The following is a 26,802-nucleotide window of genomic DNA, read 5'->3' as shown; positions in this document are numbered from 1 at the left end:
GAAGAGTCGCATAGTGTACGTTAGGAGTAATTATGTTATACACTATAGCTGCAGGCGGCTGCATGATGCCAATAACGCAATGGTTAACCTTTATTTCACATTGCAAATGGTATACAGATAATAAGAGGTAATGCTGTGTCGTTGAAGTAAACATATGTGTCGCAGTCAGCACATTTTTACGCCGTATTGGTTTTTATCTGCTTGTCATGTGACATCCACAGCCATCTTGTGTGAGAGAGAGAGCAAGGAAAGGAGAGAGGGAGAGAGAGAGAGAGAGAGAGGGAGAGAGAAAGAGCGAGCGAGCAAGAGAGAGAGAGAGAGAGATCACACTAGAGAGAGCTACACAACTTGAATTCAAACCCTGTGCTGTCACATCAAGCAGAGGTAAGACAGCCAAAGTTTAATGCCCTATCAAACAAGGAAACCGAGAAAGTGAAGTGCCACGCCGTATAATAACCATATACTGATGAGCAGGGCAGCTCGGAACTGCTGTGAAAGCCTCCATGTTTACTCGGAAAGGCCTCGTCCAAGATAGTTAGCTAACCTGTTAGCATGCTAGCTACAAGTGTTGAGGTTTAACTTGTGCCAAAGCGTCTGTATTATGTACATACATTATCTTCGAAACGTGATAACGGCACACGTCGGCAAGTGTGCGTGTGCGTGGAGTGGCACGCGTGTTTATCGCCACGTCATTTGCGACAGACGAGTCGCTGAGATTTATCGCAGGTCACTTGGTGAGCTAGCCTAGCGTGCTAATGTTAGCTCAGTGGCTAACGCTGGTTAGCTCCCGTGTGGCAGCAGCAGCAGTAGTTGGCGTGGATTGAAACTTATCGTTTTAACATAAGCGAAACAACTTAGTGGAAGCCAGCCAGGGAGGTGTTGGTGACTGTTTCACAGGAGTTGCCTTGTGTTTTTCACCACTTGTCATGCTGCGCTAGCCAACCTGATAGTGCTAACACGACAATTGTTTTTTTAAATTAACCCTTGGCGACAGCGAGTCTTGTCAGCGTGGTTGGGATCTGGACAACACGACCTGAACTTGACTTGTCCACGCAATCCTGGAACTTTTTCCAAACGTGTCACTGGATTTAAAGGTCTTTACAACTCCACAGTCCGAGCAACTTTGCTGTTATAAGGGCGGCTATTCATGGTGTATGTAGCGTTAATGTATATAGTTCGAAATAAATTCGTGATTAAACACAGTGTCCCACTTATATCGTGGCCGTCTGCAGCGTGTTATTTAGTGTCACTATTCTGTTGGACTGGTTGCGTTAAGTAGCGACGTGGCTTATCCGGGCTTTCCATATGGTCGGCGACAATTGTGAGTCGCCCCATTTGTGGCTCATATGGCAGGGTGGTCTTGCATCATGGAGTTGGGCTTTAATGTGACAGGCTAGCTGTTGACATTTGAGGGGGGGGGCTTTGCAACCGATCTTGGCATTCCTGTTTGTGTCTTGACGTCAATGCCAGCTTCTTTTTCGATTACAGGTGTCTGACTTAGTCCCACACTCGGAGAGAATCGAAAATAGCTGTGGGCCGATTGAAATTGTACACTGGTCGTCTGCCAACAGGAAATGCTCTGTGTCCTAAAGAGCTGTAATGCATTAAATCAGCTGACAAAATCTGTTCAGAAGGAATCCAATGTCGGTCAAACAGAGTTAAAATAGTGGGAATGGATCACTAAATCTAAGCGAAGTCATTACTGTCGCCAAATGCATAGTGTGGATCCAGAGTTAGCTTTCTTTAGTTTAAGCATGTGAACAAAACTGAAAGTAATTCAAGCAGCAAGCTGACTTTTGCCACAAATAAACAAGTTGAGCCGGCACGCAATCGGTGTGCTGGAGCGAGAACTTGATGCAAGTATACAGTTACGCAATAATCTCCGACCTCCGAGTTACCCAAATTTTAATCCATCCATCCATTTTCTACCGCTTATTCCCCTTGGGGTCGCGGGGGGCGCTGGAGCCTATCTCAGCTACAATCGGGCGGAAGGCGGGGTACACCCTGGACAAGTCGCCACCTCATCGCAGGGCCAACACAGATAGACCGACAACATTCACACTCACATTCACACACTAGGGCCAATTTAGTGTTGCCAATCAACCTATCCCCAGGTGCATGTCTTTGGAGGTGGGAGGAAGCCGGAGTACCCGGAGGGAACCCACGGGAAGAAGAACATTTAAACTCCACACAGAAAGATCCCGAGCCTGGAATTGAACCCAAGACTACTCAGGTCCTTCGTATTGTGAGGCAGACGCACTAACCCCTCTACCACCGTGCTGCCCCCAAATTTTAATGACACATTAAAATTTGTCTGCGTCAAATGATGGAACTGGATGTATGGGTCGTCTCAGGTCGCCCTATAGCGTAGTAGCACTAAAGAGTATCATGTTTAAAGGCAAGTGGCTAACTTTGTCGACAAACTCTACACATCCCTTACAATTTTCACAATTCATCGCCAACCATCTATCTAGCAATTTTAGTGGCCAACAAGTAAATTCCCAATAATCTCTAAACCGTCGAATTACCCAAATTTTAATGACACACACTTGTCTGCGAGAAATGATGGAACTGGATGTATGGGTCGTCTCAGGTCGCCTAAAGCGTAGTAGCACTAAAGGGTATCATGTTTCAAGGCAAGTGGCTAACTTTGTCGACAAGGTCTACACATACCTTACAATGTTCACAATTCATGGCCAACTATCTGTATAGCCATTTTGGTGGCTAGCAAGTACATTCCCGAGAAGGACAACGTTCTAGTACCTATGTGTCAAGGCCTGCGGGCCAGATCCGGCCCGCGAAGGAATGATCTATGGCCCCCGGGATGATATTTGATTAGTATTAGAACCGTCCCGCATGCCACAGCCGCCTGCTGCTGTTTTGCACGCACCACTACTCCATCAGTGTTGGCGCTAGGAATTTTCAAAATGGGGTGCCAGGGATCCCATCAAGTCATAAAAATGGGGTCCCGCAGTAAATTTTTGGGGTCCCACTTTTTTCTAACCGTTTTGAAAACAAACGATAAATGTATGCATTATCCTGTTATATCTCACATTCTATATTGTGTTTTGGAAAAAGGTTGTCATAAATGTTATTTAATCCATAAAAAAAAATACAAAAGAAAACACATTTTTATGCATATGTAAATTTATTCAGTTATAAACATTCATTCACTTTCTTCTTTCCTTCATGGATTTAAACTTTACCGCTGCCAGTATTTTTACATTGTAATCAATGTGTTTTTAATGTGGCAGCATAACCTTACATAGCAACTGCTTATTTTACATCTTAGATCTTCAAGGAAGAATGGCCGAGACCCAGACACTTAACTTTGGACCTGAATGGTAAAGTATGACATTGTTCAGGATCAATTTATGATCTGCTGTCAAATAATTTTGTTTACTGGTAGAGGGGTGTCCCCTACTGGTGAGATAAAAAACAGTTTTACAGACATGTTCAGGCATGTCAAGTAAGCTTTAGTATAGTCCACTAAACATTGCTTCCTTGCAGGCTCCGTGCCCTATCTGGAGGTGGAGGTGGAGGTGGAGGCAGCGGAGGCGGAGGAAGCAGCAGCATCACTGTTGCCTCGCCGCCTCTTTCACCTGCATTGCCAAAGTACAAACTTGCAGATTATCGCTACGGGAGAGAAGAAATGTTAGCACTTTATGTAGAAGACCACAAGGTCAGCAAGACTTGAACATAAATGCAGTTGTTTTATTAGATTTTGTAGATGTTGTTTCCAAACTGATTGATTTTTAAAATGTATTACTCTTTCCTGTTAGATCCCCGTAGACCTATATGATAAGGAGTTCCTGCCCATATTGCAAGAGGAGCCCTTGCCGCCCCTGGCACTTGTGTCTTTTACAGAGGAAGAACAGGTAGGATTGCATGTCATAAATTTGAGCATTCTGTCGAAAGCAACCACAAGGCTGCTTGCTCAAATTACACCACCTGGTGATGTTAAAACATTGGGCCAATTCATCCCATGTGTTTTTATTAGACTATCTTAATAAGAAAATATTGTGTTATGATGACTCTTGGTGTTCTCCTACCTCCTATTAGTATTTAATTTCCATTAGAATGTATGCTTTAGATTAGGGATGGCCAATATGGCGTAAAATCTACTTTGCAGCCTCTTACGATAACTATATATTATTTGGCATATAAACGATAATAACAAATGCCCTTAATTTAGCTGCTTACTCTTAACTGTCAACTCTTCTGGATTCTCCGAAAGACTTCCAGAATTGCACGCGTTTTCAGACATCTCGACTCAAATATAAATCTCCCGGAATATGAAGTTTTTGTGAGAAAATAAAATACTTAAGTTTGTCAATCATATTATGATCCATCAATCCATTGTCTTACCTCATCACAGCACCAACACATATAGACAGACAACATTCACACTCACATTCACACACGAGGGCCAATTTAGTGTTGCCAATCAGCCTATTGATACTAATGAATATATTCTGTGTGAATGTGTTACATTACTGGGGCCCTAATATGCAAAAACAACTTTTCTTACATATTGGTACCTGTTGTGGATTTGGGATCTGTATAAATCCCGAAAATTTGAAATCAAACCGCTGAGGCATTGCGGAGATATTTTTTAAAATAATCTTGTCTTTCTCCTTACGTCCGCCAAACTAGCTGTTTGGAATTTGCACAATTTGAGACATCATAGGTTGGGAAAAACATCACCGGATTATCCATATAGGGTATAAATGTACCAAGAGTGTCTTGCACGCGTCCATTGTAGTTCACGCTGTAGTCATTAAGCGCCTTCTTTTTTCGTTATCCTCTTGTTGTGGGGCAGATTGGGTCTTGCATGGAAAAATCTCTGCAAATGTTTTACCGAAGAACCACCATTACATGTTGTATACACCACAAGGAATTGTTTTAAATGTAGAAACAAATTCATATGACCCCTCGTATTTTATTAATTTTTTTTCTACAGTTTAAACACTTCCTTGTGGTCTACATAACATGTAATGGTGGTTCTTTAGCTAAAAATTTGCATAGATTATGTTTTACAGACCTATTTTTAAGTCACTTTGTTGCTCCCTTTTAAAACAGCTCATTTTGAGAGGCGGAATTGTTGGATGCAAATGAACCTCTCCTCATCACGCCCCCTTACACTGATAGACTTAGACTTAGACAAAGTTTAATGATCCACAAGGGAAATTGTTCCACACCGTAGCTCAGTTACAAAGGATGGAAAGGATACAGATGGAAAGGATAATGCACACAAAGGCACAAAAAGAGGGCGAAAACAAAAGGTATAAAGCAATATAAATATAACATATGTAATATGTAATATTTACATATTATATATACAATATATAATATATACAATATATATAACACATCCTAATTACTATGTACAATATTAAAGTGTATGTAACAGCTGCAGCAACAAAAAAAAAAGGGCAGCTGAAAAATAGAGTAGATCCAGCAGAAAATATACATTATGAACAAAGAGAGGTAGCTAACATAGAAGCGGTCAGGTAATAGACAAATATCATCTATTACTGTATGGCGAGTGATTATACAGCTGGATGGAGTGCAGAATGAAGGAGTTCTTGAATCGCACAGTGTGGGAACGAAGCTGAAGGAGCCTGTTGGAGTATGAGCTCCGTTGTCCCTCAATTGTCTGGTGGAGTGGGTGGCCAGGATTGTCCATGATGGCGATCATTTGATTAGCCTTTAAATCCCCGCTCGTAAGATATTGGGTTTTTGTTTTGTTTTGTTTTTTAGCTTTTTTGCTTTTATTGGGCTCTATGGACATCGGTGACCGCCACCAGCCATCTCTTTTGAGTGACGTTCACCACAACACAACATCACAGATGTGCGAGATCAGCGGCGCATGGTGGTTTAGGGCTGCGAGGTTAATCGAAATCGAATCGACATCGAGGTTTTTATTAATGCGGTAAATAACCGCGAGACGCTGAGTTAGGGTTTTTTTCTCCGCTGTTATCGGCGTTTGAGTGACCATCATGTTCCTTAATCAGAATTGTTTAACCTCACGTTGGTTCGTTTCTCGCTTCAAACATAAAGAAAGACGCCTGACTTTGTGAAACGCTCTCAGCACCTGAACGCGTTTGTTTAACAGTGGAAATAACTGAACAGTGACCCCTCTTTTTAGTCAGTCACAATCTTTGTCTTGGCGGAGATGAGAGCGGGGCACCGCCGCCAACACACTCACAGTACAGAGAGCCTCGCGACTCGCCAGTGCCGCAAAGTAACACAAATTAAGAGGAAAAACATAGGATTATTAAACCTTTAGTCGTGCTGTGGGAATATTTCAGCTTCAAATAGGATGAGCGATATGAGCCCATCAACGAACGAACGAGCGAAAATGCCGCTGTAATCACGTTATGGCAATAAACAAAAAAACCTCCTTTTTCCAACTGGGAAAAAATGCACTTTAAGATTTTCATTATTTATTAAGGTTACAAAAATTTGACCATTTCATTTTTGTTTGTGTATTTTTTTAGGATAGCAAAGTTATTTAGCGTCTAATTACAGTACAATAGTAAACAATTATACAGTAATTAGGAATAAATGTTTATTTTATCCTTTTAAATAGTTACTTGCATTATTATATATCATGATTACATTACCTTATGACTGTATAGTTTGTATTCATATTTTTTTCTTGATGTAGACAAAAGCTTTGAGTTTGTCTGCATAAAGCCAAATATTTTTAAAATATATTTTTTTAATTATGGAATGGCTTAAGCCAGAGGTGGGCAATTAATTTTTACCGGGGGCCGCATGAGCAACCTGAGCACTGCAGGAGGGCCACACCGACAATATTTCAATTACATTTTGCTCAAATTATTTTTGATATAACGTAAGATAAATTATAATAATAATAATAATTTCATTTAACCTAACTTAACTTTATACAAAAGCAGATTGCTTTTGATGGTTTTATTTTTAACACTGTCTTACACAACACTTCCTGATGTATAATTCAATGCAAAAATGTCAATTTCTGTCACTTTATCCTGCATCCTCTTTAAACGTTCAACATTTTTCCCCGTCAGATTTGGACAACCATCTGTTGTCACACCTGCCAGCTTGTCCAATTTCAGTCCTAACATGTCCAAACACGCATTTGCCTATGTGAACAAGTCATTACCTGTGGTTGTCTCTTTAATTGACTGCAAGGCTGCTAGCTTCTCCGTGATTTGAAAGTCTGCAGTTATCCCACGTAAGAAGATGAGCAGCTGGGCGGTGTAACGTACATCGCAGCTCTCATCCAAAGCCAGCGAAAAACAGTCAAAGTCGGCCGTTCTGTTCTTCAGCTGAAGCTCCAAGTTTCCAGCGATGGTCTCAACCCGCCTCGTTACAGTGCGTCGGGAGAGTGACACGTTCTCAAATGCGCCCCTCTTCTCCGGGCATATCAGCGCAACAGAGTCCAATAAGCACTCCTTAATAAAGTCTCCGTCAGAAAACACCTTACTTTTTCTGGCGATTTTGTGAGAAATGATGAAACTTGTCCTGATGGCTGCATCTCTGGGGGTTGGAAATTTGGCAAAAGGTCCTTGTTGGGTTTGCAGTTTTACCATCAGCGCATCCGCGCGTGCTTCATCAGACAGATTCCGGTATTTTTCCTCGTGCTTCGTCGTGTAATGGCGAATTAAATTATTGTAACAACCTGCTGAAGTTGATGTAGTGTTCTTGAGTGAGTGATATTCAGAATTCCCATTGTTGTGAACGTAGCACGCCTGTAAGGTGATTGAAAATGAGGGGTGAGGGGTGAGGATGGACGTGCGTGTGGAAGTAACGAGTTAAGTTGAGCTGTGTTAGTAAAGATTGCTCAATAAACGTTTAAAAAGAGCCTCAGACTTGGTGTGCACTTCTTCTGGACGCTACAATTGGTGTCAGAAGTGCGATGAAATGCCTCCTAGTTCGCCTTGCCATCAAATCTGGGAGTCTTCATTGAGGGCGGAATTCCCCCATGCCAAGCAGCGTGCGCTGCACCTGTTGACGCTGCCTCTCTCCTTCCTCCCTCTCTTTGCGGCGAGCTCCTCACGTCCGGGATTCACACAGACACCTGCAGTCGCTGCCGGCACCTTAAGTCCCCACTCAATGTCCTTCCCCTCCCGTTCAATCTTGACAAAGTGGCCAGGAAACATCGTGGTACGTACCTCCCGATGACGTAGCAGATGATGTGCACTTTACAACTTTTATGGAGCAACCTATTCTAACACAGCTCAACGTATGTCGTTCCTTCCACACGCACGTCTATCCTCCCGCTGTTCACATTCACTCACAATCGCGCACGAGCATACGTCCACACCGAAGTAATACAAATAACGCTTTTCAAAACAGAAGCAGCACCGTTGTATTGCACACTACACAATACTTTTTAAAATTTATTTTGTAATTTATGATTGGCTTCACGCGGGCCAGACAAGGACGCACAAAGGGCCGGATGTGGCCCGCAGGCCGCTGAATGCCCAGGTCTGGCTTAAGCAAAGGTAATCAAACAATAGACTAATATGATCAAATTCAAGAAACTCTTCAAACTTAATGTTTTACAAAGTACGAAGAAGAACAACCGTGGTAAACTTTCTAAATCTAATGATAATCTTATTTATCTCACCATTTGAAATACACTTAGTTCACAATTTTTTTTTTTTTAATACATTTTTTTATGTTATTATAGAGTATATTGTGAATAAATTGAAAACAGGAAGTGAACAGAAGTGTTAGCAACTGCTATGTAAAGGAAAAGGGGTAGGATTAAATAAGCTCTGCTTCTCCCTACTCCTTTTCGAACATGTTGAAAAGAAAAAAATAGAAATTGTGATATATCATGTTGTATGCATGCATGTTCGAAATAAACTCAAACTTCTTACTTCTTCAGATGAGACTGGAGGTTGGAATAGTGTCCTGTGTTGGGTAAACTAAAAATGTCGTACGCGCGCAAGGCAGTCTGGGTAGATGTATACCATATATGGATAATCCGCTGACGATGTTCCTAATTGGTGATGTCAACAAATGTGCACTTTACAAATGGACTGTTTGAAGGAAGTAGATACAGAGGCAAGATTGTTTTATAAATATCTCAGAAATGCCTCCATGCTTTGATTTCAAATTTTTGGGATTTATGCAGATCCCAAATGCACAACCGAAGGTACCAAAAGATTAAAAAAAGTTAGTTTTGCATGATAGGGCTTCTTTAAGCTCAGGTTTAAAGTGGCATTTAAAAAAAAAAAGAAAACCGTAGCCGCTGACTCTGTGTACCACCGTAGTGGGCACTGTGTATAGCGTATAGCATTGATTGCTAGCAACCTAGCAAACACATCAGCTTAGAACATAGATATCAGCTCTGACAAGCACAAAAACAAGGGTCTACTGGATTGCAAACACCAAATGTTGGTACTTGGCAGCAGTGATATCTGCGGTAACATATTGCGTAATTTCTTGGTGTATTATTTTCTCAAAACTAATATTAATCGACTTGCTAATTAACTGTTAATAGCTGCTTATTTGTTGTTGTAACATGTTTCTATCTACACCTTTGTTCAAATATAATAAACACTTATTCTTTTGTTGTTTCAATACTTAACATTAGTTTTAGACGATGCTACAAATGTAGGTATCAATCAAATACCGAGTAGTTACAGGGGCCGTATTGGTCTTACCAATGTCCATACTGATATTACACATTTTCAAGATAATAAGAATAATTACATTTTTGATCACAATTATAATCAGACAAAAACACAGGATTGCAGTGAAACAATTTCTATAAAATATTATAGTATAATAATTTCCTACTACCTCCATCTGTCACTTTGAAAGAGTCAATTTCTGTTTTTGTTTTAATATATCAAGTGACAGACACTTTTGAAAATAAATTGTTAAACTGAAGATGATCCGCTTTTCGTTTATTGAATACTTTGCTGAAATATAAAAGTTGCATACACATGTTCCTAATTGAGTGTTTGATTTTGTTTGTATTGGCAGAGAAATTTTGTCATGTCCGTAAACAGTGGTGCTGTACTTTGGCGGGGAGGCGGCGGTCCAGTCGTCGGGGCACCTCGGGGTCGAAGTATCTCAAGGGGTAGAGGTAGGCACTTTCTCATTTCCTTTTCTAATTTTAAGAGGGGGTGGGAGGGGGATTGTGGCAGCACAGCAAAATTTCCTTCTCATATGACTGAGACGTTCCGTATGGGCAGTATTGAGAAGAGCTGTAACAACTGCTAATAGCTGAGATTCCTTTTGAAAGCTCTTGCCAATTCAGGCCCAGACAAGTGGTGTTCTATTAGTGCTGTGAAGGTGTTGTACTCACTCTGATGGGCCTCAATCGTGGGAACAAACTTTGCGATGCTGTCTTACAATTAAGAATGTCACATCTAATTATGCCGACAATGACAAGTCATCCCAGCTTTTGGTGGTTTTCAGGCCGAGGAAGAGGAGACGGAGGGTTTTACCAAAGAAGTTTCGATGATGTGGAAGGTTTTGGCCGCGGGGGCAGGGAGATGCATCGCTCCCAGAGCTGGGAGGAAAGGTACTGACACTTCAATTAGATCAACTTTTGATGCACAGTTGAATAATAACTTGGCCTAGTGTGTTATCCCGTTTGAGATTTGGTGTGTTTTTCTTCTACCAGGGGAGATAAGAGGTTTGAAAAGCCAGGTCGAAAAGACCTAGGTTGGTGTCGTAATAATTTGCTTGAATATCCAACTCATGAATTAATTGTGGTCAACACACTCATCTGTCTGTTCTTTCTCCATGCAGAAGGTGCTCCAGGACATTTTCAGATTAATCATAGTACGTGTTGTTGTCATTCGTAACACTTGTTTTTTAGATCATATTTGATCACTGTGCGTTTTGAGTATTCATAACAATAACCATCTCTCTGAATGACTATGTTTTACAGTTCGAAACAACTACGAGGACGCTGGTTCTGGCCTGCCGAGAAAGCACGACTTCATCCGCTCGGAGAGTGGGAACTGGCGTACCTCTCGTGACGATCAGAACGGTGAGGATGATGAGGGTGTTTGGTGCCTGGCGAGTTCTCGATGGGACAGTGACTGTGCTGACCTGCAATATCAGTTCATTTTATTAAACTGTTGGCGCTGTGCTTATCTTTTTATTTCAGGAGCACTTTGAAGCTAAACTAGAGTCTAAGGCTCTTTTCACATGGAAAAGCTCATGGTTTTTTTTGGTGGGTTTACTGTTTAGACTTTTCAATGCTGGAAGCCATCTTTCCAAATATATACAGTTGCAGTGCACCCAGAAAGCTGTTACCATGTTGATGAAAGGCCGAAATAATTTGATACGATACTGTTCCGACCTATAAAAAGTTCCTGTGTGGATAGGGCTGAGGGTTACGTTACGATTTATTTTTTCAGTGCGAGCCTTTTTCGAAGCTGTCCCTCTCTACTTTAATCAAGCCAAGGTTTATCATAAGCTTTTTAAGGACTAGTTCAGTGAGTTTGTTTAAACTAGTTTACTTTTTTACTAGATGGGCTTCGGACTACGGTGTGGCGTGAACACCCAGAACAGCGGCGCCGTGTCCCGTTTGACGCACGAGACGACGAACGCAGCTACAGGAGGCCGCGGTCAGGCAGCGGCAGCCTGGAAGAAGACAGAGACGCTCTGCCTGAGTGGTGTCTTGAAGACACTGATGGGGAGGCAGGCACCTTTGATTCATCAGGGGCTTTTCTCTCACTCAAGGCAAGCAGAAGCAATTCATCAAGATAAGGGTGTCACTAAATGGCGTATATTTACATAATTACCATAGAAACAAGTACAACTTTGTTTTATCTTAGCAGAAAGCCTCCAAAGAGCCCATCTTGGAGGAGGCAGAGTTGGATTTTAAACCCTTGGAGGAGTGTAAGGAGACGCTAGACGATGATGTCAGTCAGCCTAAGGAGACCAAAGAGACAGAAACGGAGGCCAAGAAAATTGTTGAACGAAAAGGTTAGGCCTTTATTTTGTATGTGAGCATAGGCAAAAGGAAAGTGAAACCATAGACTAAAAGCCAGTGCCCTATTTAATCAACAAAGTAAGAGAAAGAGTTGCCTAATGGCGAACTGCACTTTTTTTTGGAATTTTGCCTATCGTTTACAATCATTATGAAAGACACGACGACGGATGTATATATATTTTTAATGCATTCTAACTCGTACATAAAAGATGGGGCCAATGAGAGGTCCTCTATTCCGCCCATAAAACCCAATTTAAAAAAGCATCCTAAAAGCGCCAACAATACTCCATTTACATTTCGTGACTTGAATATTAACCAAGTATTAGTGATATTGTTATAAGCGCTAACACAGATAAACTATTACTAGCGGGGTTGTGATCACAAGCTTGTGTGCCAATGTTGACATCAACCAGCTGTTTCCTCGCTTCCTTGCTCATCAAACTTTATTGTAGATCATAAATCATGCCTCTCATTTGGATAATAGAAGGACAAGGACATATGGCGACAAGTTGGTACACTTTGACAGCCAATTTAGATCACAAAAAGAAACGTGGTTCCACTCCTTTTCTTTGCGAGGATTATGAGTCATTCTTCATCTAAATAGGACTATATAAACATCCTAGCAGTCGAGATCCTAATGACAGCAGATATTGTACATTAAGTGATGTTTTATTATTTTTGTTGGCTCTCAAAGTCTGCAGTTTGCAGTAATCAGTGATGGAGTTGTGGAAAAAAAATGCGAACTTTGTGATGCGTTTTTAAAATCACGCCTATGCTTAAAATGAGCAAAATACGTAAATATTAAATGTTATTGCAAATGTGCCTGTTACTACATTACATATATGCTTACATCATGTATATAAAACCTTGGAGGTGTGTGGATGTTTTATAGGGGTTCACAGGCAGAATAGAGTGGCTCCGATGTAAGCAGACTTTTAATCACATGTATTTACTATTTAGAATGCATTAAAAAATGAAAAGCATCCGTCATGTTTTAATAATGATTGTGAACGATAGGTAAAATTCCAAAAAAATGTGTAGTTCCTTTTTTAAACCCACCACTGGGTCCAGCTCACAATGGGAGAGAACTTCACCTTTTGTTTGTGGTCAAATGCATCTTAATGGAGCAGAACAAACATACAACACATTCACAAGATGCCATTTCTCCACTCTTAGTTTTAACACGGTTGAACAAAGTATTAGATGAGGTGCCATCTGTTCCTTCACCTGCCGCTCCACCAATCACAGAGGCCCATCCTCGTTCCAAATCTGTGTCGCCAAGCCATCCCAACAAAACAGAAGAGTCTAAGAGGCCAGCCCAAGGACAACCACCGCTGGAGCAACCACCAGAACTGTGCAAAGTTCCCCTGCATGTCCCCATGTCCAACAGCATGCTTGAGTCACTACCCATGACCCGTATTTCTACGACCCTTACAGGTGACCTGTCTTTTTTATTTTCACTCTGAAAGATTCGAAAATACACTTTTCATCCTTTCTGTCTTGTACCTGGTAGAAGTGCGCACGCCATTGTCTGCCATGCAGCAGCCTCAGCAAAAGCCCTTGAAGGCTCCTGTGGCCATGAGCAACCATCTGTCCTTTTCTTCAAGTATGATGGCACCCATCGCCAGGCCCACTGCTGTGTTACATGACACAGATGAAGATGAGGGGTTGAAGCATCTTGAGCATGTAAGTTAGCATGATCTGATCATGCATCGGGTTCAAAACCGAACAAATTGAGCAGCACATGTGACTTTTTTACTTTGTCGTGAACTTGGCACGTAGAAGTCATCCACTCTGCTTTCTCCACCTTTCTATCACCAGGAAGCAGAGAAGATGGTGGCATACTTGCAGGATAGTGTGGTGGACGATGACAGACTTGCAACAAAGACCTCAGCAAAGACCAAACCCGCGGGCCTTCCACTTACCCATGAAGCTGCTCTCAAGTGGTTTTACAAAGACCCTCAAGGGGAGATACAAGGTGAGACAATCTGGAGGAAGCAAGTTGGGCAATAATGTGGGCAAATTTTCCGGACTATAGAGCGCACCGGTATATAAGCTGTACCCACTAAATTTGTGAAGAAAAAAATATTTTTCCATTTATTTACTCTACCGAACTTCAGCCGCAGATACATATTTTGTCAAATTAGTTATTTACACAATTAATTTATTTTTATTTTTTATACGGTACATACCTTAATTGTTTTCAAACGTTGCCTGTCACTTGGCAGTAAAACGGATGATCAAATAAAACAGAAGTCATCATCATGGACCCACCAGCTGCGGAAGCTAGCTCTCCAATCGGCTAAACAGACTCAACAAGTCCATGGTGACGTTTTGGTGGATTTACGAAACTGAAACAATACAAAAAGAATGCCATTGTAAGTTAACAGTACTAACGAAGACACCCGTAAACATGTTAGCATAGTAGCTAATGCTAACAACGCTAGGTTCATTACATTACCATAGCACGTACAAATATGCTTAAAACACTCCTACATACATCACACATGGGACAGTTTAGTAAGTATAAACAGCTTTAGTTATACTGTAAAACTTACAAATGTTGCTTGAAGTGATAAATAACCAATCCTCACATGTAGAACGCTATGGACGGCTCGAAGACCGAATGGCATCTGTACTTGCGGCACAAACAATAACCCACCTATTCAGTGTTTTTGTTTTGTTTTGTTTTTTAACTATTTACTTTATAGCCGGACGTCAGCGGAAAAAAATCATTTAATTAGCTGCACAGTTTTTTAAGCCGTAGTGTTCAAAGGGAAAACGTTTTATAGTCTGGAATTTACGGTATGTGAGAACATAAACAGTATTTTTTAAATGGGGGGACCTGCACTAACTTACGGTAAGTTGAATGTCATCTCTTATATTTTTGTCGTCAGGTCCTTTTGGTAACCAGGAGATGGCAGAGTGGTTCCAGGCAGGTTACTTCACCATGTCTCTCTTAGTTAAAAGAGGATGTGATGACTTATTTGAGCCGTTGGGGGAGATGATGAAGATTTGGGGAAGAGTCCCTTTCACTCCAGGGCCTGCACCTCCACCTCTGCAGGTATATGTACGTCTTTAGGCATTGGTACTCAGTCGCAGCAACACATTATCTCATACATGTTTTGGGGAAAACTGGTCCTGGGTCAGTTTTTAATGAAGTTAAATAGTAAGTAAGCTATAAACCATTTGACCAAGCAGTCATTACAGCAAGTCATGATATATAAATGGGCAACCTTCCTCTGATTCTATTTACTTAGCACAACTGGACCCTGAGCCCTCCTTTTGTTTGTAGCCTGTTATTAAAATGTCTTGTCTTGTCACTTGTGATATAATGCAGGGTGACGGTGATCAAGAAAGATTGAAGAGGCAGCAGGAGCTTACCACGCTCAATCTTTACCAATTACAACAGCTCCAATATCAATACCGCTTAAGGTACATACAGATAACCAAATGAGCACATTTAGTATGTGCATGCTGAAGGAGTAGCAAGCAATGTCCGTCTTGATTGTCTATTGTGAAGCACAAACGACAGACACTTAAATATTACAAGTTATTCAGGTGTGAAATGTCTTGTGGCCTTTAGGCAGCAGTATGCTCACGCCCTGGCCCAGCAAAAGGCTGCAGTCCTCAGCTCAGCTCCTCCTCAGCAGCAGCAAGAACACCAACAGCAGCTTAACCTGCTTCAACAGCAATACCAGGCTCTTAAGATAAGGTCCATACCATTCAGTTTTCATTCATCACCATAACATATACTTGAGCCTACCATGACATTATTATTTGTTCCTTTTTTTTGCAGAACATCTGAGAGCCTTCTACCTCCTGTTACACGTTGCCTGTCTGTACCTGACACAGGTTCTGTTTGGGAAATGCAGAATCCATCCTCCCAGGCTCCCTGTGCGCCAAGCCTCCCACCAGCAGCTTCAAGCAGTGAGTTTGAACCTTTCTGAATTTGCAAAGCAAAAGAAGGTACAGGTGTCATTCTGAATTCCTTGTCAACAGCATGGGTTGGCAGCAGTGTGTGGGACTTGCCCATAGACTCCATAGCGAAAGCGCCAACCATCGAGCAGATGCAGCAATTGGAGTCGAAAGCTGCAAAGGTAATTCATATTGCAACTTATGTTGCTGTTTTCTTGATCATGCGTGTCTACCTTTTTACCATGTAAAATGAATAAAATCAGAACTTTTCTCCCCTCAAATGCAATCTGATTTTAGAGACAGAATGAGTCTTTTGCCAAAGAGGAGCAATAATATAGTTATTCTGTTCTGATCTCATTAATCAGTTGGAACTAGAGAGACTTGAAGCTGAAATGAGAGCCAAAAAGGAAGAAGAAGAGCGGAAGCGGCAGGACGAGGCTTTGCGGGCTCGTCAGGAAGAAGAGCGCAAGCGCCTAGAAGAGGAGCAGTTGGCGCGACAAAAACAGGTCAAGAGAATACATGCTTTTTTCGACTGCCGAGACTCACGCACTGATGTAAAACTGTAGGAGGAAGCGCTCCGACGACAGAGAGAACAGGAAGAGGCACATCAGAGGCAAAAAGAGGAGGAGGAAAGACTGGCACAGGCGGAAAACCTGCGAAGACTTGAGGAGAGGAGACGGGAAGAGCAAGAGAGGAAGAAACGTGAGGAGTTCATTCGTAAGCAGGTGAGCCAAACATTTATTCTCTTGCTTATTACATTTGTTAGCTGTCTCCCTCAATTGTGGTGTGTCCTATTCCAGGAGGAAGAGCGCAGGAAACAGGAGGAGCTTGAAGCACTAAGAAGACAGGAAGAGGAGAAACGGGCAGAGGCAGCTGCTGCAGCTGCTGCTGCTACTGCTGCTGCTGCAGCTGCCCTGGCTCAGCAGGAGCTAGAGGAGCAGAAGAAGAGGGAGCAGGAGGCAGAGAGACAGCAGGAGCAGCAGAGACAACGGCAGCAGCAGCAGGAGGCGCTCAGGCGGCTTCAACAGCAGCAGCAGCTAGCACAAATGAAGGTAAACAAAGCAATACAGAGCTATCCAAGCAGCTAAAGTGCAAGATGCAAAGTAGTAAGACACAAATACTTTATTAATTAAGCGTTGGTCTATGAAGTAGCAAAGAGTACAGGTCCAGCATACCGTAAAAAAACTGTCATCATTGTCATCAGGTGATAACTGAAAATATTGGACCTTTTAAAAAAGCAAGGATGGATATGTTGAAAGTTCACCCAGCATTCTTTCCCGTCTTTCCAGCTTCCATTGTCCTCAAAGTGGGGTCAGCAGTCAGCCAACAATATCAACCAGGCTCAGAACGCGCTGTCACTGGCCGAGATCCAGAAACTAGAGGAGGAACGAGAAAGACAGGCTCAAGTTGACGTAAGCAGTCTCTTGATCACTGTCCAACTTGTTGTTTTCATATCATTCATATATATCAATATGCCTGCAGCAGCAGCGCCAGCAACAGGAACTCCTGAAGGTACAGCAGCAACAGGCCCTGCAACAGGCCCAGCAGCCCCAAGCTAAGCTGTCAGGGTGGGGCCATGTGGCGAATCAGCCCCCTGTCACAAAATCCTTGCTAGAGATCCAGAGGGAGGAAGCACAACAGATGAACCAGAAGGAGCAGCCGCCGCAGCAGCAGCAGCAGCAGCAGCAGCAGCAGCAACCGCACCATCCAATTGTCACCCAGCAGACCAGGTCGCAGAACAGAACTGTATGTAACCCACATGATGCAAGAGTAGACCTCAGCCAGTCATTTGCATAACCAATAACAGTTATGATGATGGTCTGAACATGTTAACAGACTTTTTTGTTCTTGTCACAGACATCTCTGAGCAACTCTGTGTGGGGGTCAGCAAACACCATTCCCTGCACAAACTGGGCTTTAGATTCAAGCAGCATCTGGGGTGACACCCACAACTCCAACATGGGCTTCTGGGATGAGGCTGTTAAGGAGGCAATACAGCAGCCTCCACCCACCAGGAAAGGCAATTCACAGAAAAACAAGGGCAATGCCAACCTCAGGTATACCTCAAACAAAAGCTGCCAACATGATCTTTGCTAGGTAAAGTAATTTGTGAGTCATGCCGACTTATCTCTTTTTATGAATGTTGTTGGGTTTGTGTAGTAATTCTGCAAGTGGGCGAGCAAACAAGAAGGTGGGAGAGGAAGAGAAGCTACTCAAGCTGTTCCAAGGCGTCAACAAGAGCCACCAGGACACCTTCATGCAGTGGTGTGAAGACACACTGCACAGCCTCAACACGGCCAACAATCTGGATGGTAAATACTTCAGAAATATGCTGCATCAAGGCAGACATGGTTTCAGCTCCCACTTTTTTGGAACCCCCCCCCCCCAAAAAAACAAAAATCTGCTTTGCAGTTCCCACATTTGCATCCTTCCTGAAAGAAGTGGACTCTCCGTATGAGGTGCACGACTACGTCAGGGCCTACCTGGGGGATACGCCCGAGGCCAAGGACTTTGCCAAGCAGTTCCTGGAGCGTCGTGCCAAACAGAACGCCAATCAACAAAAGCAAGTGCCGCCTTCGCAAGCCAACCAACCACTGGCCCTCAAACAACAGCAGGTGAGCAAGAAAATGAATCTTTATTGTATAAATATCTTATTGACCTAAATATAAAACTACTTCTCACTACAAACGGTAATTGATAAGATTTTTACGTTTCCGATTCCACTTTCGATTCTGCTTAACGGTTTGTTTCTTTATCGATTCTCTTATCCATTTTCATTTGGATAAAAGGATAGCAAACAAGTTGATTAGCATCAACTTTGTTGAGTTTAGAAAAAAACACGAGTATACAAACAGTGAGGTCTTAAAGAGGAACTTCACTTTTAGAAGCTTACTGATACCCGGCGGATGCAGCTTTATTGTGACACAGTAGCATCCGCAGCGTTGCTCGGTGCTAAACATGCAAACTAACCATAAGAAATCACAATAAAACAAACACTTACTGTTAGAGGTGGGAATCTTTGGACACCTCACGGTTTGATTACGATTATGATTCAGGAGCTACGATTCAATTACAAATCGATTATTGATGCTTCTTTAATTTATGTATATTGATGCAGTTTTACATTTCTTTTTGTTTCACTAAATAAGCGTTTATCATTTGCAACTTTAAAAAACAATTTATTTGGAATAAGAAGCAGTTAAATTAATTCCCACATTTATTAAACTACCGTAATGAAAATGTGTGCAAAACTGGAACATAAGTGCCCAATGATAAAGGAGCTGGTCGGATATCTCGGTGAGGTGGCTTGCTGCAGTCAGCTACATTTTAGAACTGTCAGCATTACTTTATTTACAATAAATATATCGATTATTGACGTTTACTAATCGATTCTACAATCCTTCATGTCCGAATTGCGATGCATCTAAAAATCGATTATTTCCCCCACCTCTACTTACTGTAATATTTCCACTCTCGCTGGGATCTCAACCGCTGAGACGCTCACACAATTCCGTTTAGATGAAAATTCAATCACAATCCTCACGAAGGGTTAAAAAAAAAACATTCCTGCTGGAGGCATCTTATGGGGTCTTTTTTTGCCATCTCAGGATGTGAAAGTCGACCAGCCTGTCAGTCCATGGCCATATTTGTCTACTACCAGATGAGAGATGCATGAATTATAATCTAGAATTTACTTTTAGCAAGTTTGAGATTAAGCAGAAGCAGCTGTCGGCTCAGTGTGTCAACTATAAGGGTGTAACGGTACACAAAAATTTTGGTTCGATACGTACCTCGGTTTAGAGGTCACGGTTCGATTCATTTTCGGTACAGTAAGAAAACAACAAAATATAAATTTTTTGGTTATTTATATACCAAATTTGCAAAATCTTCCACCAAAAATATTTTTCTTAATGGAATATTTGATGTGAAGTAATCGGAATCTTGGATAGGTCAATAATTCATAATAACATTGATTTTGATTCAATATTATGTTTTGAGCAATGACAGTTTGAAAGAAAAAAAAAACAGCTTTGTTTTATTAGTCAACATTGCAACTTTTTCTGAATTACATTCAACCTTTAAGCTTTTTTATTTCACTTTTGTTATGTTTTTGTTTATTTTAATAGTATTTTTAGAATGTGCCGTGGGCCTTTAAAACATTAGCTGTGGTCGCAAATGGCCTCCGGGGCACACTTTTGACACCCCTGCTACAGATAATAAAACATCAAATCTTATAAATCTATCGATAAAAAGAAGAGCCTGGCGACGCATGCGCGTTTATCATAAGTCTCTCGCTCTCTCTGTCTCTGCCCCTCCCTCACGAATGCTGCTGCGCGCACACCTCCACCATTTGTTTTGTTTTTAACCCTGAACGTACATTGAAAATATACTCAAAATGCCGGACATTTGAGGCATTTAAGAAACTCCGCCCGGACAGCCCCGCAAAAGAGGACATGTCCGGTGAAAAGAGGACGTATGGTCAGTCTCGCGTAGCCTGGTCGTTGGTAGCATGCCGTGTGTTGTGCCTCGGTGTGCATTGTTTACACAACTTGCGGTACGCTACTTAATATGTCCATGTGGAAACTCGTTCGGTACACCACCGAACCGAAACCCCGGTACCGAAACGGTGCAATACAAATACACGTACCGTTACACCCTTAGTCAACTAGCATTAGCTCACTGCTATCAATGCTATCAATTTTTGTATTTTGCTCAATTTAAGCATACACGACACATTATTTCAAAAACGTTTCCCCCAACATCATCACTGATTATTACTTACTGCAGACATTATGAAAGCCCACAAACTCAATAAATCATCACTACTTTACAAGGTCTGCTGTCATTAGGATGCCGGCTGCTAGGATGTTCATATATTCTCATTTAGATGAAGAATGACTCATAATCCTTGCGAAGAAAAGGTGGGTGTAACAAAGGGTCTTTTTGTGTCGTTCTAAATTGGCTGTCAAAGTGTACCAATATGTCTGAATGCGTCCTCGTTCTTCTACTATCCAGGTGAGAGGCACAATTTATGATCTAGAATAAAGTTTAGCAAGCTAGGAAACGAGGAAGCAGTTGATCAGTCGATCATGTCAACATTGGCACACAAGCTGGTGATCATGGCACCGCTATAAATAGTTTGTCTGCGTTAGCGCTGAAAAAAACTATCACTAATACTTGGTTAATAATATTCGAGTCACGAAATGTAAATGGAGTATTGTTGGCGCTTTTTGAATATTTTTTTATTGGGTGGACTAGAGGACCTCCCATTGGCTACGCTGTAAGTGGACTTTTATTTACCGGTAGTTATTTACGAGATAGATTGAATTAAAAAAAAAAAAAATACTTCCGTCATGTCTTTCATAATGATTTTGAACGATAAGCAACATTTTTAAATGCATTGCTTTAAGGGCAAAAAAAAAATGTTTTAATTATTTGATATTGTTACACTGTCATTCTGTGTTTTTGTCTGAATATAAATGTGATCAAAATTTAATTAGTCAATGATTTTGAAAGTTGTAAGTATCATTATCAGTGTTGGTATGACCAATATTCTGCCCCTGTAGCTACTTGGTATCGGATAGATACCCCACATTTCTAGTATCGCCTAAAACTAATCTAAAGTATCCAAACAGAATAATAAGTGCTTATTACATTTGAACAGACGTGTAGATAGAACCATGTTACAGCAGAAAATAACCAGATATTAACAATGAATTAGCGAGTAGATTGATAATAATTAAGGCTGCAGCTAACGATTATTTTTCTATCGATTAATCTATAGATTATTTTTTCGATTAATCGGTTAATCTATAGATTATTTTTTTCGATTAATCTATAGATTATTTTTCCTTTTACCGATTATTTTTTTTATTTAAAATGAAGATGAAAAAATAAATGTAGGCCAGTTTTTTCAAAAGGCATGGCTTTTATTTACAAAAAAAAAAGTATGGCCACTCAGTCAACATTGACAACAACATGACAAAATATTCTGTAACAATGTAAACATTTAACAAAATTAAAAGTAGCTTATTTGCTTTTAATGTGCAAATATAAAAGTAAACATCCAGTGCAAATCTTAATATTCTGCAATAGTATAAGCATTTCAAAAGTAAAAGTATTGCTTATTTTGCTTTAAAATGTGCAAAAATAAAGATAAACATCCAATTCAAAAAAGTACAAAACGGAAATATTCTGTAACAACAGTGTAAACATTTCAACAAAAGTAAAAGTATTGCTTATTTGCTAAAATGTGCAAAAATAAAGATAAACATCCAATACAAAAAAGTGCAAAACGAAATATTCTGTAACAACAGTGTAAACATTTCAACAAAAGTAAAACTTTTGCTTATTTTGCTTAATAACACAACAATGATAGTATGATTAAAGTGAAAGTTAATTGTTCGTTTGTACATAGTATACGTAATTGTTAATGTTGTAAAAGGTATTTGCACAACTAATTAACGTTAGCGTTAAAGAGGAGCGCGTCTTTGTAAACACTGAACAGGCACGCCAAACTCTCCTCTCAGAGCGAAACGGTGCTTTAGTTTATGAATTTACAACGCAGATACAAATGACACATTCATGATTTTGTGTAATGATGACAACGTATACTCACGTGGACGATTGACTAGTTGATGGTGATGGCAAGAACGCTGCCGTTGTACTGCTATGATAGGCCATTTCTGCTCGACACAGTGTGCATACAACAACATTATTAGCAGAGGTGGGTAGAGTAGCCAGAAATTGTACTCAAGTAAGAGTACTGTTACTTTAGAGATTTATTACTCAAGTAAAAGTAAGGAGTAGTCACCAAAATATTTACTTGAGTAAAAGTAAAAAGAATGTTGTGAAAAAACTACTCAAGTACTGAGTAACATACACACACATATCATATATATATATATATATATATATATATATATATATACACACACACACACACACACACACACACACACACACACACACACACACACACACACACACACATTTATATATATATATATATATATATATATATATATATATATATATATATATATACAGTATATAATTTATATTTATTTATTTTGCCGTTTTTGTTTACATGTTAAAGGTGTTTTAATAATTATACATGCATGTTTAACATATAGATTCCTTTCTTTCATGAAGACAAGAATATAAGTTGGTGTATTACCTGATTCTGATGACTTGCATTGATTGTAATCAGGAAGTAGTGCTGGTAACGTCCACGTTTTCAAATGGAGGAGAAAAAAAGTTCCTCCTTTCTGTCTAATACCACATGAAAGTGGTTGTTATTTGGCATCTTATTTGTCCAGCTTCCATATTCGTTTTTATACACTTTACAAGAAATACATTGGCGGCAAACTCCGTAGCTTGCTAGCTTGTTTGCGCTGGCTTTCGGAGACTCTTATTTTGAAAGCGCAGGCGCGATGGAGCGGGACTTTTATTGTGAAGACAGGAACTGTGCAGTCAGTCTTTACGGTTGAAAAAAAAAAGGGTCTTTTTTCCTTCACACTTTTGATTGATTGATTGGAACTTTTATTATTAGATTGCACAGTACAGTGCATATTCCGTACAATTGACCACTAAATGGTAACACCCGAAGTTAGCTCGGAGCCAGTCAGGTCATGTGACCCCTGGCTCTGTTTGATTGGTCCAACGTCACCAGTGACTGCATCTGATTGGTGGAACGAAGTGAAACGTCACCAGTAAGGCAGGCACTATGAAGGTCTGTCTGACAGACCAAAACAAACAAAGCGTGCATTAACAGATCGATAAAAATTAGTAGCGAGTAGCGAGCTGAATGTAGATAAAAGTAGCGGAGTAAAAGTAGCGTTTCTCCTTAGGCCGTTTATTGAAATACTCCCACACTTTTGACGACTTTTGGCATGCTTTTTTCCCCTCGCTCGCACCGCTCGCATCGTCTGCTTTGCGCTCCGCCATGACGGTAGTGTGACGTAAATATGCGACGCGTCGACGAACAAAAACGTCCTCGACGTATTTACGTAACCGATGACGTCGACTACGTCGACGCGTCGTTTCAGCCCTAATAATAATACAACTGGAAGTGATGAAATATAATACCGCATATGTCAGCAGCCAAATTAGAAGCCTTTGTTACCCATTTTGAATGTGATTTATTATTTATATATCAAATGATATATTGTGTGTGTATATAATTATTGGAGAAACCTGCATTATATATCGCTATGTAGATTTTAGGCCATATTCACCATTTTCTACTGAGGAAGCTCTGATGACTGCCAACATTCTGCGCAGAGTACGCTGTACCCACAGTATATTCGAGTCTGTAAGCACCTTCATGCTTGGAAGCAGTTACTTGGAAGACAAAATGTTTGCCTTTCAGTTGAAAACGTCATGTAAGCGTTCTCTGAGTGAATCATTGAGGCTGGTGAGCAAGTTTTATCTTACTTAACTGTACTCTGCAGTGACGGCCACACCCACCTTCCATGTCCACTTACCGGTAATTGTTTGCTAAATGGTTTCCTGTAAATGTTCCCCTCTCCAATGCCAAGGATTCTGTGTGGGGTGGAACAGGATCATCTACGCCCTACCAGGCCAACCATACGAGTGGCCAGCAGCAGCAACAACAACGCTTTGAGGCCGTCACCTCAGGGAAGAAGAAAAAGAAACAGAAGATGGTCCGTGCGGATCCAAGCCTTCTAGGTGAGCACAAGTGCTCCATCAGAGCTACACACACTTTCATACACCTACTTGTCTTTGATTAAGCTTTTTGTTGCCGACACAGGTTTTTCTGTCAATGCATCATCTGAGAGATTGAACATGGGAGAGATTGAGACTCTGGAGGATAACTAAAGGGGTTGCAGCCAAGCCAACAGCCAAGACTGTGACTATCTGTTTTGAACAGCAGCTGTTTCAACCCCCCAAAACCCTACCCAGCCTCACTCCGCCCCACTCTTGACAGCTGTCTCATGCAGTATTTCACATGGGTTAATATTGCCACAATCAATGGAAGAAACCTTTTTAGTCTTACTTGACTCTATGGAAGAAATGGAATGGCAACGTTAACGCCTGCAAAAGCATCAACCTCCTTTTCCCCCCCAATTTGGCCTCTTTTTTTCATTGTGGTTGGGATGTTTGACAGGTATTGGGAAAAAATGTATGAGATTATATGAATCTTTTTTTTGTTGTTGTGGTTTTTATTTATTACACTTTCATTGCCCAATCCCCCTTTCTCTACTCCCCCAAGACAATGCTGGTTGTTCATGGTGAAAGATGGCAAAGTTGAACCCAAGGATCGGTGCCTACTTTTTAATGTCCTGTTTTAAGGACAGGTTCAAAAGTCCCGAGTAGTTATCTATTTCTTGTAAAATACTAGGCTGTTTAAAAATAATAATAAAAAATTCAACTTGCATCTGTATTATAATATAAGGAGAATTATTTTCTGGAGTTGTTTTGTTTTTTATTACAATTGCATTATGAAATAAAACAGTCGTATATGTGGGCTGTGAAAATGTCTCTGGACACATCTAACCCCTCACTAAATGTTTTGTAATAACCATTCTATTTGTCATTGCAAGTTTTACCGGGCAAAAAAAACTGTAAATTGCACTTAATGTCATTGTAAAAACCTTCCTAAGTATAAGTACGTATCCATCAAATGTCTGCAGTATTTTATTGTGAATGGGATAATGTTGTAATTTATAATGTATTTTTTTTTTTTTTTTGCAGTTCTGATACTTTATCCCAGTGCAATGGAAGATGCCATCGGCAGACCTCGTGACGTGACCTGCTCAAGGTGCGGCGTAATGATTACCTCACACTCGCCTCTGCAGCCGCAGGAGTTTGTGGAGTGGGTGGGCATCGCCGCTGCTGAGATGAACTCACAAAGTGCACACTGTCCAGACACTCCGGTACACACCTAGTCCCACCCCCCCCAACTCCCACCTCACTCCTGACCTCTTCTCTTGCTCTTCACTTTTCAATCGCAGCAGTCTGAGGACGTCCGGAGACACGCCGTCTTCCTTGGTCGTCCCTCGCCTCACAGTCGTCATGTTCCGTAGCAGCAGTAGTACCTGCAGAATCCTGCTCCTGGTCCTCCTTGGCCTCTTGGTGGTCTTTGTACACTCAGGTAAACACACACATTTATCCTTTAAACCAGGTTTTTTATTAAAATACCATGCTTTAGTTAAGTCTGGCAGCATGAAAGGTGCATTTTTGTGTTCCACATGTGTGCGCGCAGTAGAAAATTATACATTTGTTGACTCAGTGAAAGTTGCTCTTTTTAAATCAAGGAAGTACTCTTCCTGAATGGAGCACTGGAAACTAGTGATTGAGCCAAACAAAGTACAATATGTGACTTCTATGATTGCACCTCTTTGAGGAGGCGCTTGTTTTTTCACACACATCTGTTTGTGCGCTTTGTCATGTCTCTGTCTGGTGTGAAGTCCTCACTGAACAACCAACAAATGACCTTTTTGTGTTCTCTTTTTAATGTCTCAAATTACTCCATCAGCCTTTTATGGCAGTTGATGTATGTCTTCTGATGCCACACTGAGGCTATCAGCAGTAAGTGAAGAGGTTAGTTCTTTGGTGGGAACAGAAAGCTGTAAAGAGTTTTAATTATGAACCAGAATGAATCCTACAAACTGTTGTTTCAAATTAAACAGTTATTATAGATCACTTTTCTCTGTACTTTAATGTAAACAATTTTTCAATAAGTCCCTTTTTTTGTACAGTATTAGTACATTATTAAATTTTTCATTGTTTTTTTTTACCCAATCATTTATTTTCCCTTTACATTTAGTAAGGCACAATGTTTTTTTTCCTTCTGTTTCTTGCCACATTTATGTCTGTGAAAATAAATGATTTATCTAGAGCCAATAATTAATATAATTATATTAGTTAAATTTCTTCCACACTATACGCAGATG

The 26,802-nt window shown here is 40.8% G+C and overlaps 2 protein-coding genes across 5 annotated transcripts in view; both read left to right on the top strand.

Annotated features, from left to right (window-relative positions):
• The first annotated feature begins 238 nt into the window (after nt 1-238).
• Nucleotides 239-25,050, top strand: gigyf2 (GRB10 interacting GYF protein 2). 4 transcript variants are annotated; one of them, XM_061979466.2, is made up of 29 exons: nt 239-384; nt 3,293-3,344; nt 3,511-3,682; nt 3,783-3,878; nt 9,994-10,096; nt 10,432-10,537; nt 10,640-10,680; nt 10,768-10,800; nt 10,910-11,011; nt 11,498-11,709; nt 11,808-11,955; nt 13,211-13,399; nt 13,476-13,648; nt 13,784-13,940; nt 14,860-15,026; nt 15,303-15,397; nt 15,549-15,677; nt 15,762-15,892; nt 15,965-16,062; nt 16,246-16,386; nt 16,447-16,605; nt 16,681-16,932; nt 17,170-17,292; nt 17,363-17,626; nt 17,738-17,937; nt 18,041-18,192; nt 18,293-18,495; nt 24,424-24,574; nt 24,657-25,050. In XM_061979466.2, exons 2-29 carry the CDS (start codon nt 3,307-3,309, stop codon nt 24,722-24,724), a joined length of 3,903 nt encoding a protein of 1,300 aa, XP_061835450.2. In that variant the 5' UTR covers nt 239-384; nt 3,293-3,306; the 3' UTR covers nt 24,725-25,050. The 4 variants fall into 4 exon arrangements, with proteins under 4 accessions (XP_061835450.2, XP_061835449.2, XP_061835448.2 ...); XM_061979465.2 differs by having other exon boundaries at nt 13,139-13,399; nt 13,479-13,648; XM_061979464.2 differs by having other exon boundaries at nt 13,139-13,399.
• A 480-nt stretch (nt 25,051-25,530) lies between these two features.
• Nucleotides 25,531-26,802, top strand: part of snorc (secondary ossification center associated regulator of chondrocyte maturation) — an 8,678-nt gene continuing 7,406 nt past the window's right edge. The window contains exons 1-2 of the mRNA XM_061979467.1: nt 25,531-25,782; nt 25,861-26,000. Of these exons, the coding sequence (XP_061835451.1) occupies nt 25,922-26,000 (79 nt within the window). The 5' untranslated portion in view covers nt 25,531-25,782; nt 25,861-25,921. The remainder of the gene's footprint in view (nt 25,783-25,860; nt 26,001-26,802) is intronic.

Source organism: Nerophis lumbriciformis, linkage group LG19 (assembly GCF_033978685.3).
Source record: "Nerophis lumbriciformis linkage group LG19, RoL_Nlum_v2.1, whole genome shotgun sequence".
Lineage (NCBI taxonomy): Eukaryota > Metazoa > Chordata > Actinopteri > Syngnathiformes > Syngnathidae > Nerophis > Nerophis lumbriciformis.
The sequence above is the reverse complement of the archived record's forward strand: the minus strand, read 5'-3'. Positions and strand labels throughout refer to the sequence as shown.